Genomic DNA, 15,955 nt, shown 5'->3' with positions numbered 1-15,955 from the left:
ATTCTTGACTCTACTACCTCCCTCCATCCTCCATCCTCCCCTCTATGCTACCCTATCTCTCCCCACACCACTATCACCTTGGACTGAAAGGGCATCCTATCCCCATTTAACAGAGTCAGCGTACTGACCCTGTCACACACTACATCCCTATAATGTTTTATATTGGATATATTATACTCAGCACCAAATTAAATCGTGTTACTCAGCTTGATATGCTCCCATCATCAGTAGCTGTGCTCTTTAGACATACATTTAGTGTACCGAGTTAAAGTCATTTTGGAATAAAGTTTTTAATCACATTCACAAGTCTATATTTTTATCATAAAGCTACTATGCAAGGTTAATGTCTAATGCTACGATGTTTGAAAGAATTCTGGTTCTCCTTGTCAAAGCCTTTGGTTGAGGATGATTGAGAAATTCACTCTCAAAATGAATGTATTATGTGGTGTATTGAAACGGTTCAGGAAGATATGAGGGTACTTTTTGGGTTGTTTCTCTTCATACTTCAATGAAAACTTTGACGACCTCCCGTTGACTTAACTTGGAGTACAGGCAGACTGTATTTGTTTAAATTGAGATGCTATCACCGCTTTTCTCCCTTCCAACACATCGGAATGGCAGCAAAATGGGCTGGAGCATGAAAGTAAAGTGTAATAGCAAAAACCAAAACGGAGAAATTAATCCTATACTTGGAGGTGCGCACAAAAAGAATGATTTCACAAAAAGGGTATCCAAGTGATTATGCGTCAGTAGTGAGGATTTAGGGGTAATTTCTCAAAAAGCCCTTCAAGCAAACTAGATAATATAAATAGAAGATACCTCACTATCTGCGCTACCAGCCGGTATTTGTTTGATACCAATTAAAATAGTTTTAAGCACATATGTAAGGTTGGTAAGAATTGATACAAACATGTGAACACTTTACTCATTAAAATTCTCCTTTTTGTTTTCTCCTCCCCTCCACTTCCCCGCCCTTTACCCATGTTCTTGTCTTCTCATTTTCTTCATTTTCATCTGACTCTCTGTAATTTTAATTTTAATTGGTGTGAAAACATATCTGATGGAAACAATTTGATTTGTTGCTTGTATCTCCTACTATTGTTCCTATTATTGGTTGAAACACGTGTCGGCATGGCATTTTTTATGGAATAAAAAAACAGCTACCGATACAAAGCATATAATTGTTAATTTTAAGTACTTTCTAGACCAGCATTATGTCAATTGTACACATGTACCTAAAACTGTATTAACCAGTAGTACTTTCCAGACTGGTAATTTACCAACCTTGCATATGTGCTTAAAACTATTTTAATTGGTATCAAACAAATACCGGCTGGTAGTGCAGATAGTGAAGTATCTTCTATTTATATTATGAAGTGTAATGGCATCTCAGCTTTACTTTCTTACTCCATCTCTGATGATCATTTGGTTTTACACATGCATGAGATTTTCATGCCGGCACAAAACAAATAGATGTCAACAGAATATGAATCTCATTAACAGCTGCTAATGAGCAGGCAGATTCTATTGGGATGCATTATAAAACGTTTACTTTTATGTTACGCTTTAATGTTATGCTCGGCAAATTGTACAATTTACAGTGTGCTGGGGCATAAAAGTAAAGCATAAAATGCGTTCCTGCTCTACTTTACTTTACTTTATTGCATTTGTAATTGCACCAAAAGACCCGGAAACATATGGGAGCAACACAAAAACAATGGACAAAAAAACACACACAATGTATAATAAAACATTAAAAAGTAATAGCAACGTAAGATCTAACTAAAGGCAAAATACAATCATGCCTGCAAACAGGGTAAAATAGGATAAGGCAGGAACCCACAGAGTCCATGATAGAAAGATTTGGCCCTAAGTGAAATAATTCACAATCAACTTCATCTCAGGTGGAGCATTAATCAAATTGTTACTATGTGATAGATAGAGTGGGAGGCTTCTACTACAGCAGCCAACTAATATGCAGTCTCTATTCTCAAATGTACTCAATTGGTCAATTTGAATTCTTCGAAGAAGCTTAAAGTCAATAGTTTGTATAATCCCCGGGCTAGTACTTAATCTCAGCCAGGCCATTACCTTTTTCCTCAAAGATTCTTTCGATTCAAAGCCTTCTGGCATTTAAACATCCGAGATCATTACATTTCTACGATTAAAAACAAATTCTCTCAATAATTTGTTCCGGATACGAGACATCTGAGATTTGGCTATTTGCAGGCTCATTTGGGCGACCCTTTGGTTTTATTTTTCCTGTCCTGAGTCCCAGATAACATAGTCTGACTCGAGACCTCAGCCACAATATGAATATTACATATACTTTTATGCTCCAGCACATTATGCTGCCATTCCGAGTAGCATTTGGTTTATGAAGGTGTAAAAGAAATGGATTTCACTGGAACCAGTCTATCACCTATTACTGAGCAGACGGATTCCACTGGAATCCATTATAAAATGCAGCCTGCAAAGCATATTGGCAGACAGTAATTAATTTCTCACAAAGCGGAGAGTAAAAATGAAGGCGATTTCACCTTCATTTACTCTTTACTTTTTCACTACACTTTGGGGGTGTTTAAAGTTGCATGCAAGGGACACGCAACACATAAGTGTAAGCATTGGTGGTCCACTGCATGTAATTACCATACGGTGTAAAATGACCCACATTGGGATATTGCACACAATATGCTAATTGCATGCATCAGACCACCGACACTTAGCTCGTTTTCTCATCCTCCTACATTGAATAAACTTACAACCATATCACCCAGTATGCACACCATGTTATCGGATGCCTTTCTACCTTCCACTTGTCACTCACTCACACGTTTTGTGTCCTCCTGTATGGTCATGAACAAATGATATTCAGTGTTGTTCTGACATGCATAAGTGGCACAACTCTTATTTGCATTACATTACACGTAGATTATGTTTCCATGATTGCAAATGCCGTGAAAATGTCACGTGTTCATCATGATGTTCACGATGCCAACATCATGTTCCGAATGCTTCATAATTTTCAGAAGAAAATATCTGACTTTGAATTTTGAACATAGATAATACACACATTCTTCAAGATCTGAGGTTAATCTATCTGCATGCCTGTTCAAGTTGGACTGGGTTTATGATCGTGGAGGGGGAAGAATTGTCTCAACATCGTTTTGATACTTTAACTTCTTGTCTGTGTTGAAGCCTCGTTTTCTTGAATCAAATCTAGGTCTTGGCTTGCATAGACAAGTTATTCTTCAGAACATAATTTGTGTGAAAAGCTTACTTGTCCCTGAACATCTGCATCGAACATAGATAATATTACATTTTATCATAAATTGAAATATTGTTATTTGCTAAATGTCACATGTATACAATGCATAAAATACTTACAGCACAGATACCAGGGGTAAATATCATCCAACACCATTTTATTAATACAAATGGCCTGTATCCAATCATGTCTTCTATATTATCGTAAAATCGATTGCTTCCTACAAACAAATCAAAATATAATTGAATTAGTGGCAATTTGTTCTATTTCAGCTTTGTTTCTTATACAGTCAGGTTTTGCATATGTACATTCATTTGAAAAACAAACATATTTTGCATTATATTTGTGAAATTTCCAACACCTCTATATTCACCTTGATGATCCCTGTACCATTAGTCTACGAACCTTAGAACTAAAGAATCATAAGAATCGGTCTGTTATTTAACACCAAAGGAGATGTCCTGGTCCTCTTATTCAGCCCAGGTCATATTTACTTGAGGTCAGGGGTCAAGTCTTAAAAATATAAGTGGGAGGGACTCATCAACAAACTTAATGGGATGTGACGACTCCAGAAATGTGCATATCAAAGTCAAATATGCACATTTCATTCAATTGGCTTTGCATAAACAACCAAATTGCACAGGAGGAATGGCATTTGCCTTTCATAAAATCAACACACACACACACAACCAAGAGAGGATATTTTCTTCAATAGAGTTGTTGAAAACGTTAAAAGGTGTGCATGTTTTAAACTTCAAGAACCAATACAAATGATTTCTCTGGAACTTGCAGTACCGAAATGGGACATTTTACCTTTAGTGGTTTGTTATCTTTCATCAGGTTATATAGGGCAGAGGTGAAGTGTCCGGCCTGCAGACCTGAGGTTGCTTTAATTCACAAATTCAAGGAAGACTTTCAGTGTTTCTCATTTTAGTTGGAGGGACTGAAAAAACTGGGTGGAAACTTGACTTTACACGCATGTACCCTTGACTTTAGCCCTGCTTCAGGTGGACCGTTACCATGTAGATATGTATTTAGCTACACTAGGTATGCTTTAAAAAACAAAATGTAAAAATCTCCTCAAACCATCTGAAAAAGGACACATTTTAATCATGACGTTCCTGTTCCGCATACCAAAACGCCTCCACCACATGAGGAAAGGACGGTTCCATGGATCCTAAGGACTCTATCAAGGACGTCATTTCACAAACAGGTCACGGGCAGAGGAAATAACATCACTCACACGATGCATTAAGGGAAGTGACGTTATATGAACTCTAATCTCAGCTGCATTGCATGAAGTTCTATCACGTGTCCTTTGATGCTGCTGACATCATAGGTAGTGGTATCACTGAAATAAAAACCTACACAAATCGTAAAATAAACCATATGTTTGCATGGGTACTCTTCTGAAATGCCTTTGGTGCCGTCATGTTATGCTAGTGACATATGATGGATGATATGGCATATATCACGTGCCTGTAAACAAGTGTAGACCCATCATAGGTGAGGGTCACTGCCTCCATCTGCCTCCATCTGTCAGTACGGATGCACATAGATAGACACTGCCATATAATGCCAGCTATAGAATTACATGACAGACAATCATCACGTGTATGTTAAAGCATGTTACAACCTTCCACTCCAGGTACTACTTTCATATGCCAAAGGTGCTCCTTTGCACAGGTACGGCTGGACCTGCAACCTGAGCCCCTTATCTTAAGTGGATGCTCCTCAATGACAGAAGGATTTGGAACTTGTATTTGTAGAGTTTTTTTTAGCAAAGCATGGATCAACAAAGTTAATATATGGCATAGACCTTCTATTTTACTAGATATAGTGCAACCTTTCATGTAGTGTTGAGTAAGAAAATACCACTGCTTCTAAGCACTGTAATATTAGATATCATGTGTACCAAGTTCAATGGCATTCAATGCATTGAACTTGGAGATGAATGGCTAAGGCGCAATCATTTTAAATGAAGGATGCACACATATCTATTAGATGCGCACTTATTCCCTGAAGTATTTCACTTACTGGGAAGCTGGACTGTTTCCTTAATGCACTGTTTGATAATTAGCACAGTACCCTCTTTAAAGTATGTTTCTGTTTTGGAACATTACTAAATAAATGTTCAGTAGTGAAAACTGCCAGACGTCTGAAGCTGTCTGATGTCAGTTGTAAATAGTTCATCTCAACCTTGTTTCTTTTTTTGTACTAGATGGTACCATCACAGCTAAAGTGCCTCTACCAGCAAGTTAAGGACAAGGTTCATGGGCGGGATATAACTGGGACTGGATAACACACTGGGAATTATGGGAAGTTAAACTGCCTGGCAGTCCTGACAGATGCCTCACGCCTGCCCGAGGGCTAACCCCTGATTTGTAGTTTGAAATTCGTTCAACCTAAAGATGATGACCCCTACAGCCTCCCCAGATATATTGTCTCAATAATTTATATTTACTCAGGTAGTGTTAGATGGAAACCGAATCTGGTAGGAGGAGAAACCTCTGGATTGAATGGTTGGCGATTGTTTTGAAGAAGGGAAAGATGTGTAGAGTACATTTCAGATTAATGTGTTTTGGTCATCAGAAGAAAAGAGGTCAATGAGTATCCACAAATAAAAAAGAATGGCCCAAGTTGATGTCTAGGAGGTTTGAGAATTTGAAGAGCTTATCATCAGAATTTAGAAAGATCGCATACACACCGAAAAGGTTTGCAAGTGTTGGAGTTAGAACTTAATGAGCAGCACAGGAGTCAGCCACTCTGTACACTCCATGAGATATTATGTGTGTCATTAGCAAAGAAGTGACTGACCAACCTTACACCACCACCACATGTATAACGGTTTTTATCCTATTTTTGGTATGCATTGTTTCCTGCTGTCGCAGATGTTGTAACAGAAAAGGATCTGTGATTGTTAACACAGATCCTTTTCTGTTACAGCATCTGCGACAGCAGGAAGCAATGAAACCTTCAACTCAACCACAGACATATTTGCTTATTTTGGTCTCTTGGATGTGGATGGAAAAGCACATTATGTTCCACATGAACTGGACTCAGTTAGGAGAAACAGAAAAAGTATCAAAAGAATGAGACTGGCTAACGGAATCCTTAGTGGTGAGCCCTACGAGTAGACCATGAACACTAACAATGCTATTTTGGAACACCCATGGCCATTACGATTTTGTCAGCGGTACTGGGGGTGCCAATTTACTGCAAGACAGTGACATTTTCATCATTCAAGACAGTTGGTTGACATCACCCTTAAACATGGACAGTTATACAATATTTCAATAAATTGCCAAAAAAGGTTTGGTGGGTTGTCCAGTGAGTAGATTGATGATTGGAACATTACATTATTTGACCATGGTGGACGTTAAAGCACCAGATAACCAAGTAAACATTCTGCCAGTAGAGATATTATTCACAGGGAATGACGATAGTGATAAGATGCATTAATACATGTCTTTGAGCCTCCTAGGGGTAAGTTAACTAGTGAGGTAGATGTTACCTTAGGTGAAATGTTAGTGGACTGGCAAATGGTAAATGGGGATAAGATGGTCATAATAGGGGGATAACTTAATGCACACTGTTTAGTCAATCAGATAGTTGCTTTATTTATTTATTTATTTTAGCATTTATTACAGCGAACAAAACCTTGAGGCATCTAGGTGCTTGGTACAGAAAGTTCATATATAGGAAAAGGCAGATATACAGACAGGGAAAACTACTCCTCATGTAAAAGGGAGCTCCTTCAGATAGTATACAAGTGACAAGGTTGATGCAGTTAAGATAGTAGTGGAGGTGGTTAGAACATAAGCAGATACAGTGTAACAGATAGAAAGTCTTCTTTATAATAATGGAGCGTTGTCATTTGAAATTGGGTGTGTTATGACAGATTTTGTAGCCAAGTAACGTGATCTAGTACCAGGAGGTTGTGGTGATGCAAATCACTGCGGAACAGAGGTGGACAGTGGGGCAGAGGATACGAGTGCGAGCAGGTAAAGGGTACGTCCCGAGGTTTGTAGGCGGAGCATCATATGCCAAGGTGAGAGTGTAGCAGAGTAGGCAATAGTCACAGTGACATGGGGGGTGGGATGAGGGATGTATTCGAATGAACGTAGTGCTGCAATGGATACAATAATAAATGCTTGGTGGAAGTATTACCAGCCTGCAGTGGGGGTGGAGCCGATGATGATTTCAGCCGCGACAGGTGGTTGGAAGCGGCCCCCAGGACCCTCCAGACCCAGACAGGCCCAGACAGGAGTCAGCATGCCCCTTATGTGCAGCCCTTAGGTGGAGGCCGGCGTTTGCCATCCGGCTCCATTGGCTGCTGGATTTTGAAAATAGGAGGACCAATTGCATCTGCCACCAGGCAGGTGGGATTGGGACAAAGTTCACGCAGTGGCATCCATGCTGGTTTCGCCCTCAGTGGCCTGGATTGCCCCTCCATCCAGAGGAAATAGTGAATATTAGAGCTAATTGATAACGAAGAACCTAAATGAGCAGGGTAGGCACTATCTGCATTTTATGAGGGAGTATGGACTCATTATATTGACTAGTAGACTCAGGCTACACAACCCAGGTAAATATACTTGGCAAGTAGGGCACAAAATGTCCACACTTGATTACTTTCTTATAAATAATGGAAATACAGCCTTTGCTGACTATTTGAATGTGGATTTTAATGACTATAGTGATCATGCCATCCTTATGTTACGGTTAAACATGGTTTGGCAAAGGCATCGACAGACGAAAATGGGTGTCCTAGATAATAGGGATGTTTGTGGTCTCTTGCAGAAAGGATGTGACCTAGCAGTTAATGCTGAACTGCCACTTTGGGGGTGGGACCCAGCCTGATTTGCATATGGTCTTTCCTCTTCTGTAATGGCTTGGCAGGCGAACAATGATGGTCTGGAGGCTTGCCCAGAGCAATGTCAGAGGTTAAGATTTATTCTAAACCTTCCAGCCATCACTTCTTGTGTTTTGACCTAGATTTTAATACTGGTAACAACACGATAACCTGGACAGAGAAGAACGTCAAAGCTTTAGACACACAGACAGAGGGAATTGAGGTCTCCAATATAAGTAACATGCTAGTTATTTTCTTCAGTGAAATTGTGCATTGGTTTAGGCAACACACTTCAAACATAACCATTTCAGGTAGCACATATGAGGTTACACAGGGTGTAGAGCATGTGGGGATATATGATCCAGAAATAAGAGATGTGAAGCGCCATTTTAGGAAAAAGTTTAGACAAATGAAGAGGCTTGATATACATGCACTAGGGATAGTATAATTGATAAAGAAAGCAAAGTGGGATTATAACAACTAGGTCAAGAGATGGTATTTTTCTACTAGGAATGCTCAGTGACAGCCCATGATTGGAATCTTTAAAAAGGGAGATCCCACAAGGGATTGTAGCACATTTAAAAACATTAATGGCACAAATGATGCAAGTATAACAATCCCCATTATCAAGGAGACCTGGACCATGTACATACTAAACACATACAGGGGTCATGACAACCATTACAATATGGCATGGGCACGATCCCATTGAACATGGAATTTGACAATGAAAGAATGTACGTATTGATAAAAAAAATCCAGGTCGCCGGCCAGCGTGCTTCTTCTTAGCAACCCAGAGATGTGGGAAAATATATTGAGATGATATTATTGAACAGAGTGTGTGAGGACGCATGCATTCCGGAGTCTTGGAAACATGACGTGTTCATTCGGATATATAAAATGAATGTGTGCACGTCATCAGCCAATTAACCCCTCAAGAGCCAAGGACGAGTGTGCTCGTCTTTTTTGCATAGACTTGCATAATAGGACGTGCCAGGCAAGATATTTGCTACAATCATATTAAAGAAGTTGAAACGGTGGGTAGAAAAACAAAAAATATTAGGCCCTTTCCAAACTGGATTTCGGGCAGTGTCAGCAACAACCTACAATATATTAATGTTGAATATGGTAATTTATACGGCACACAAATGTAATAATCCACCATTGTATATACTGTATTTAAATGTCAAAGCTGCCTGTGATACTGTAGATAGGATACTGTAGATACACATCCCTACATTTAAAGGGGGGAACAGGGCTGTTGCTCACATCAATGCTTTTCAACCTGTGCCTGGCGGATTTAGCAAGACGATTGTCTGAGATTAGGTACTTTCCTCCCAGAAATAGGCCAGATCCTTGTAGGATGGATGTCCTATGCGGATTATGTTATATTGGTGGATCATACTTTGGTGGGCCTTACTAGATTGGCAAAAGCTTTGAATGCATGTGCTAAAGAAAATGGGCTTAAGATAAATTATGAAAAGATGATGTATATGTACTATGGCCACTCTCGGCATACAATTTGTCCTTTGCATACATCTGAGGGACCAGCAGAACAGGTCTCTAGATAACAGTACCTGGGGTTGACCATTGACAAGAGTAAAAAACAAACGGACTGCTATTATGAAGGAATGTGCGGAACAAATGGCGATTCTTGTTAACAAACAAAGCATTGTTCCTGTTATTATTAATGAGCTGAAGACGACTTATTCAAACAATAAGACATTGTTAAATCTAAGAGATGGGAAAATGTGGTGGTGCCTATCGGGGTTAGCCCAGTGTGTGCATATAGAGGCAGTAAGCTGGAGCAGGAGCTGACCTCATTGATGGTACTATTGATGCTGATATGAGGTATTAGTGGGCCTGCCTTAGTGGCCTTGAAATTATAGTTAAGTTGCTCAACTCCTAGAAAGAGTACTTTTCGGGGGCATTATAACTTTGCCACCCTCACTAAACTTTGCAAAAATAAAGTGTTTGGCCCCCTCAGAATGATTTTGCAAAGTCTGGTCTTGTGTGGTTTTGTCAAGGAGTTATAGGGGGATCCCAACATTTTTGGAAATCCTCATAGATGCAATGGAAAAATACCTTTGCTCGTGCCTACAGTCCAAAATGCTGGACGTATTTTCACCAAATTTACACCAGGAGTGGTGACATGGTCCCGAAAGTGTGCTTTTGTACATTTGGTGTAAATCTGTCCAGTAGTTTTAAAACAATTACCCAAAAAGTGGTATCTGGGTCAGGTCCACGGACTCATTTGCTTATTCAGAGTCGGAAAATCGCCTCTGAACCATTCAGCGTCCGGTATGACGTCAACAGACATCATATGCACCCACTGCTTGGAAGTATAAAAAACGTGTCTGCGCAATTTTTTGAGAACCGTCGCCATATTGGATCCGCAGACAGCCGCTGGTGTCCACGGATAACACAGTGAGGAAAAAGTGTGGGAAACATTTGGGGTTATTTGGTAGCCAAAAGAGGGCCTGAAAATGGTGAGGGAGTGGAATCAAGTTGATATGGAGCTGTTTTTATAGGTGAAAAAAAGGTTTGCAGGTGCTGCCGAGTCCACAGACATCACTGCTGGCCACCGACAGCACAGTGAGAAAAACGTCTGGAAAACAGATTTTGGGTTTTTTTTCGTGGCCAAACAGGACATGCAAAGGGTGGCGGGGTGGGATAAGTTGATATGTAGCTGTTCCTATAGGTGAAAAAAAGGGTTGCAGGCACTGCCGAGTCCATGGACATCACTGCTGAAAGTTCCTATGGAGCTGTTTTAATAGGTGAAAGAAAAGGTGTGCAGGTTCTACCGGGTCCGCGGACCCGCACTTGCCATCCCGGTCTTTTAAGGATGTCTGCCGCTGAAACAAGACATTGGGGAACAAGCCAATCATGTTTTGTGGTTGTGTAGGAGGAGTTGAAGTGGACAGGAGTACAGGATAGCAAGTATTTTCTTTGTTGTGTGTGGTGAAGATGGCTGTGGCTATGGCTATGAAGAAGCAGAGTGTGTGGATGGTGGGATATTCTTGAATCCATTCATTGAAGATTTATACTGAAACTCGTGGCATCTCTGCTTCTATCGGATTGAAAGTCGTGGGAGTTCATATGGAGCTGTTTTTATAGGTGGAACAAAAGGTATGCAGGTGCTACGGTGTCCACGACGCGCACGTGCTAACCCGGCCTTTTAAGGATGTCAGGCATGGAAAGAGGACATTGGGGAAATAGCCAATCATGTTTTGAGGTTGTGGAGGAGGAGTTGAAGTGTACAGGAGTACAGAATAGCAAGTCTTTTCTTTGTTCTGTGTGGTGAAGATGGCTGTGGCTATGGCTATGAAGAAGCAGAGTGTGTGGATGGTGGGTGATTCTTGAATCTATTCATTGAAGGTTTATACTGAATCTCGTGGCATCTCTGCTACTATTGGATTGAAGTGGAAGTTTCCTGTTTATGCAGATTGAGGATTAAAGTGGGCAACTTTATTTCATTCTGTGAGAGTATGGCTCACTTTAAACGTCCAGATATTATTATTGTAGATGGTGGAAGGAACAGTCTGGGTTTTGTGACTGCAGGATCTTTGCAATTTGCCATGAAGGACATGTTGAAAAGCCTAATGGAACTGTTTCCAGCTGGGAAGATCATTTTTTATGATATCCAATCTTCGTTTTTTTCTGAAATGGAAGAAGCTGGACAACATTTCAATAAAGGTGTATGTGCTTTTTTATTTTGTTTAGAGGAATGGCATCTTTTGACGACGCGCATATCAAGTTGGAAGGTGTAACAAACTTTTTTTGTCTTTCAGGCTTTTATATTTTCTATGGGTTTTGTTTTTTTGTAGGAGAGACGAGCAGGTACAGTGAGGGTGGAAAAAGAGGGAAAAGAGGGAAGGGGTACCAACCATAGATACAAAGGGACAGGAGAAGATGTTGGGCATGTCATAAGTCTAAGGTAGGTGGCAGTGTTTCTCATGATCTTGACTAGGGCCTTCAAAGCATTCTGAAACAGAGTTCTGTATGGCATGCGAAAGAGCTAGTGCTATGCTCTGTCTCACAGGAGTTGCCTGTGTGGTGGTAGGAGCGGTTGAGGACGATGGGGTAGAGGAAGACAGCCTACTTCTCTTTGAGAAAGGAATAGCCTTATTTAGAGCACCTGTGGTGTTGCATGGAGGTGGTCACAAAAAAGTACTGCCCAGATTATCCACGACTGAGTATGACCCTGCACTCAGTGCATTCGACCTTGGCAGCCCAAGCTTTTGGTACACCCCCTCTGTGGGTGATGGAGGTAGGAACTCCTCTACCTCATATTTGTGTTCCTTGTCATTCTCTTCCGCATCATTGTGCTTGCTCCCCTGTCCAGGTCTGCTGTGTGGTGATGGTGGTGTTGGTGGCCCCTGAGACTGTGGGAAGGTTATGACATATGCCATTCTTATACTCCTGGAAGTGTCCTGGAAGTAGCTCTCCAAAGATGCTCTCTTCGGGTCTGTCAGATTGAGAATGACTAAAAGTAGTGGGTGGGTTCCTACAGAGGAACCGTCCACAGACCTCCAACTGTCTACGGAATATTGAGATGAAAATAGACCTTAAAAAAGTGGACAGATCAACTAAGAATAGATTTAGGAGCTCTGAAACGGTAAACCTTCAACTTGAAACATTCTAGATTGGCTAAAAATGCAGTTTCAAACCATCCACTCTCACGGTTAGTGTCCATGGACACGTTGGCATGCCACTCGAAAGCGGTTACACGATGACGTCTGTGAAGTGTCCATGCTGGCGGAGGGTGTCGTGGACATTGGTGGGTGGAGACGCTTGTCGCATGTGCTGGGATGTCCGCAAATGGGTACGTTGCCTATGGACTCATTTAAAATGCTTCATGCTAGACCAGAAATACGTGGACAGGGTGTGATGTTGAGGATGCCCCATTGCGCAAACGGATCCTCTGAATGGTCAAGATGTTCACAGACTATTGAATGGGGTTTTAAAAAATAAATAGGAATATATTTTTCACAATAATATACAAGATATTCAAAGTACAAATTACAAAATTAAAAAATATTTATGAAAGGGATGGGGTATAAGAATGAGAAACATAAATGGGAGGTTTTGGAATTTTAATAAAGTCATAATCTGGGGAGTGAAGGAGAGAAGTTTCATCAAACCGTCTTTGATTTATGTTTTGTGAATTTGATTGGGGTGAGTGATGGGGCAAGGAGGACAGGTACAAGTAGGAGGGTGATAATCAACATTTTGTAATAAAATGATTTTTAACATAATTAAAAAATTCTTTCAAGTCATTGCTAAATTCATTCAATTTTGATCTTATTTCATTCTGTAAAGTTGGGGTTTAGGATTGTATTTCTGATTGTTGGGATTCGGTATAATTAATCTGTGGTGTAGTTTCTTCATGTAAACTATCTATTATAAGAAAAGAAGTAATTATTATTTCAATGAGCTTTCCATGAATTATGTTTTTGTTTTTATTGAAAGATGCATTGTTTACCATTAGAGACTTTATCTTTAATCATTTCCTGTTTGGGAAGGTTTTCTTCTAGTCACTGAAGTGTGTTTGTTTTTTTTGTCAAAAAAGAAATGGTGATATTTGTTTATGAGAAATGTTTATATAATGAATGGTAATAATACCTTTGGTTATGTTGCTCAATTTATAAAAATAGTACTTTTTTGGCAGCGTATAATTTTGGCATTGTTTGATGAATGATCACCAAAGTTTCTGCAGCGTTGCATTCTGATTGGATATCTGAAAATGTGAGGTGCATCCTAATTTTAGAAATGGTCGTCATATTGGATGGACGGATCATGGCCTTTGTCCGTGGACAGGGCGGTGAGAAAAAGAATTCTAGAAAATATATTTGGGGTTATTTTGTGGATGAAGGAGGGTCTGTAAAGGGTGGAGAAAAGTTGATATAGAGCTCTTTTTATAGGTGAGAAATAGCTGTGCATGTGCTGCCATTTCTGCCGTAAATTATTTTGTTCACAGACGCTATTGTGATTGTGGGGTGAGGGTATCATGGTGAGACTTGTTATTTGAAGATTTATTTTACATACTTGTTATATGGTTTAATTAGATTGTGGTGGTTGTGAACAGTGGTCAGATTCTTGGGGGCATGGCTGTAGGTAATGCCCACAAGAATCTGGTCAGTGGCCATATACAGTATAGTAATGTGTGTATAGTTATTATAGGTGATGGTGATATGGGGGGTATATTGTATTTATAATATTGTGGAGTGCTATTATTGAAGTGTATATGGTATTTATGATCATACTACAATTGAGGATAGTCCTACTTGATGTCTCCTCCGCCTTTGACACAGTCAACCATTCTATCCGCATTAAACAGTTACATGATACCTTTGGCATCATGAACCGGGCACTGGACTGATGGGCCTGTTTTCCTCACTAACCACCTTTACCAGCTGCTACTGGACTGTTTCTACTCCACCACCTCACTCTCTACCTGGAGCGTACCCCAGGGTTCTATCCTATTGTTGTGGCTCTTCAATATCTATCTCTTCCCTCTGGCTCACCTGATCTCCTTCTTTTCTTCTCATTTCCACTGTTTTGTTGATGACACACAGCTTTCCTTGAAACTTCCCTCTACTCATTTATTCTCCCTGTCTTTCATCCCTGATTGTCTGATCGCCATACAGGCATTGTGTGTGGCTAAAAATCTCTGTCTCAATACCAGTAAGATGGGGATCCTTCTTATTGGCCGCCCTCCTTGGGCCTCCAACTGTCACCATCCTGTGAGGTCAAAAACCTTGGGTCATCTTTGAGTCCTCTCTCTCCTTTACTCCTTACATTTTGGAGCTTGTAAAGAAGGCCCACTTTCAGCTTCACCTTGCTACAGACATTCTACCATTCCTCACCTTCTCACAAAAGCTCAATTTTTATAGGGCCCTGATCCTCTCTAGGCTAGACTATTGCAGCAGCAGCCTCTTCCTCAACCTCTTCCTTTGCTGTCTACGCCCCCTTTGGCTAATACAGAATAGGGCTGCAAAACTTTTCCTTGGACTCAAGCCCAGGGATCATATTGCTGCAGCCCTAACATTTGTACATTGGCTCCTGGTGGCTGCAAGGATGAACATATTGATCATCTTTATCATTGACAAAGCTTTCTGGGGCCATGGACCACACCATCTCCAATTTTGTCTCCCTAAATACTCCCCTGCTAAAGCCCTCCACTCCTCTAACTCCAATTCTCTGCTTGTCAAACGCGTTTCGAAATAGAGAGCGGGATGCACGTTTCTCTCTTCAGCAATTGCCTCTCTTTGGAACAGCCTTCCTGCTCCTCTTAAACTTGAGCTGGACTTCCTTAAGTTCTGGAAACGTCTCTGCTTTTCCCTCACTGTTTCCCTTAATCCCTTCCCTGCTAACTCATACCACCACCACTGAGACTGGTGGCCTGGTCCCTCTTGATGCTGATAGGTTCCAGGCCCTATATCGAGGTGACACCAGTACACCCCACCCCTTTCAGCACTGCCCTAAAAGGTTAACCGCCTGGTGGCTGTGTACCCCACCCTTGGGACTCCTCTGCCCCAGAAGTTAGCCAGTGGCCTGCAACCTTGGCATTGCTTGGCACTTTACTTCTGGGCTCCTATCAACACTTGGCCATCCCTACTCCCCCTTCCAATCATGCAATTTTGTTACTGAACAATGCATACGTGCATTTATAGTAGATGTGTGTATGAATGTTTTGTATAAGTAAGGGAAATGCAGATGAAAAAGATTTCTAGAACATTGTTAAGTGGCAGTTGGTGTGTGGAAGTTTAATAAGTTGATAGGGTTATATGTAAAGTTTTTGGAAGTGATTGGTGATGGATCAGTTCGAA

The 15,955-nt window shown here is 40.6% G+C and overlaps 1 protein-coding gene across 1 annotated transcript in view; it reads right to left on the bottom strand.

Annotated features, from left to right (window-relative positions):
• SLC6A11 (solute carrier family 6 member 11) overlaps positions 1-15,955 on the bottom strand; it is a 1,097,166-nt gene that overhangs the window by 76,582 nt on the left and 1,004,629 nt on the right. The window contains exon 13 of the mRNA XM_069643914.1: positions 3,388-3,488. Within this exon, the coding sequence (XP_069500015.1) occupies positions 3,388-3,488 (101 nt within the window). The remainder of the gene's footprint in view (positions 1-3,387; positions 3,489-15,955) is intronic.

This window comes from Ambystoma mexicanum, chromosome 2p (assembly GCF_040938575.1).
Source record: "Ambystoma mexicanum isolate Mex_15411 chromosome 2p, UKY_AmexF1_1, whole genome shotgun sequence".
Lineage (NCBI taxonomy): Eukaryota > Metazoa > Chordata > Amphibia > Caudata > Ambystomatidae > Ambystoma > Ambystoma mexicanum.
This window is presented reverse-complemented; position numbering and strand designations above follow the sequence as displayed.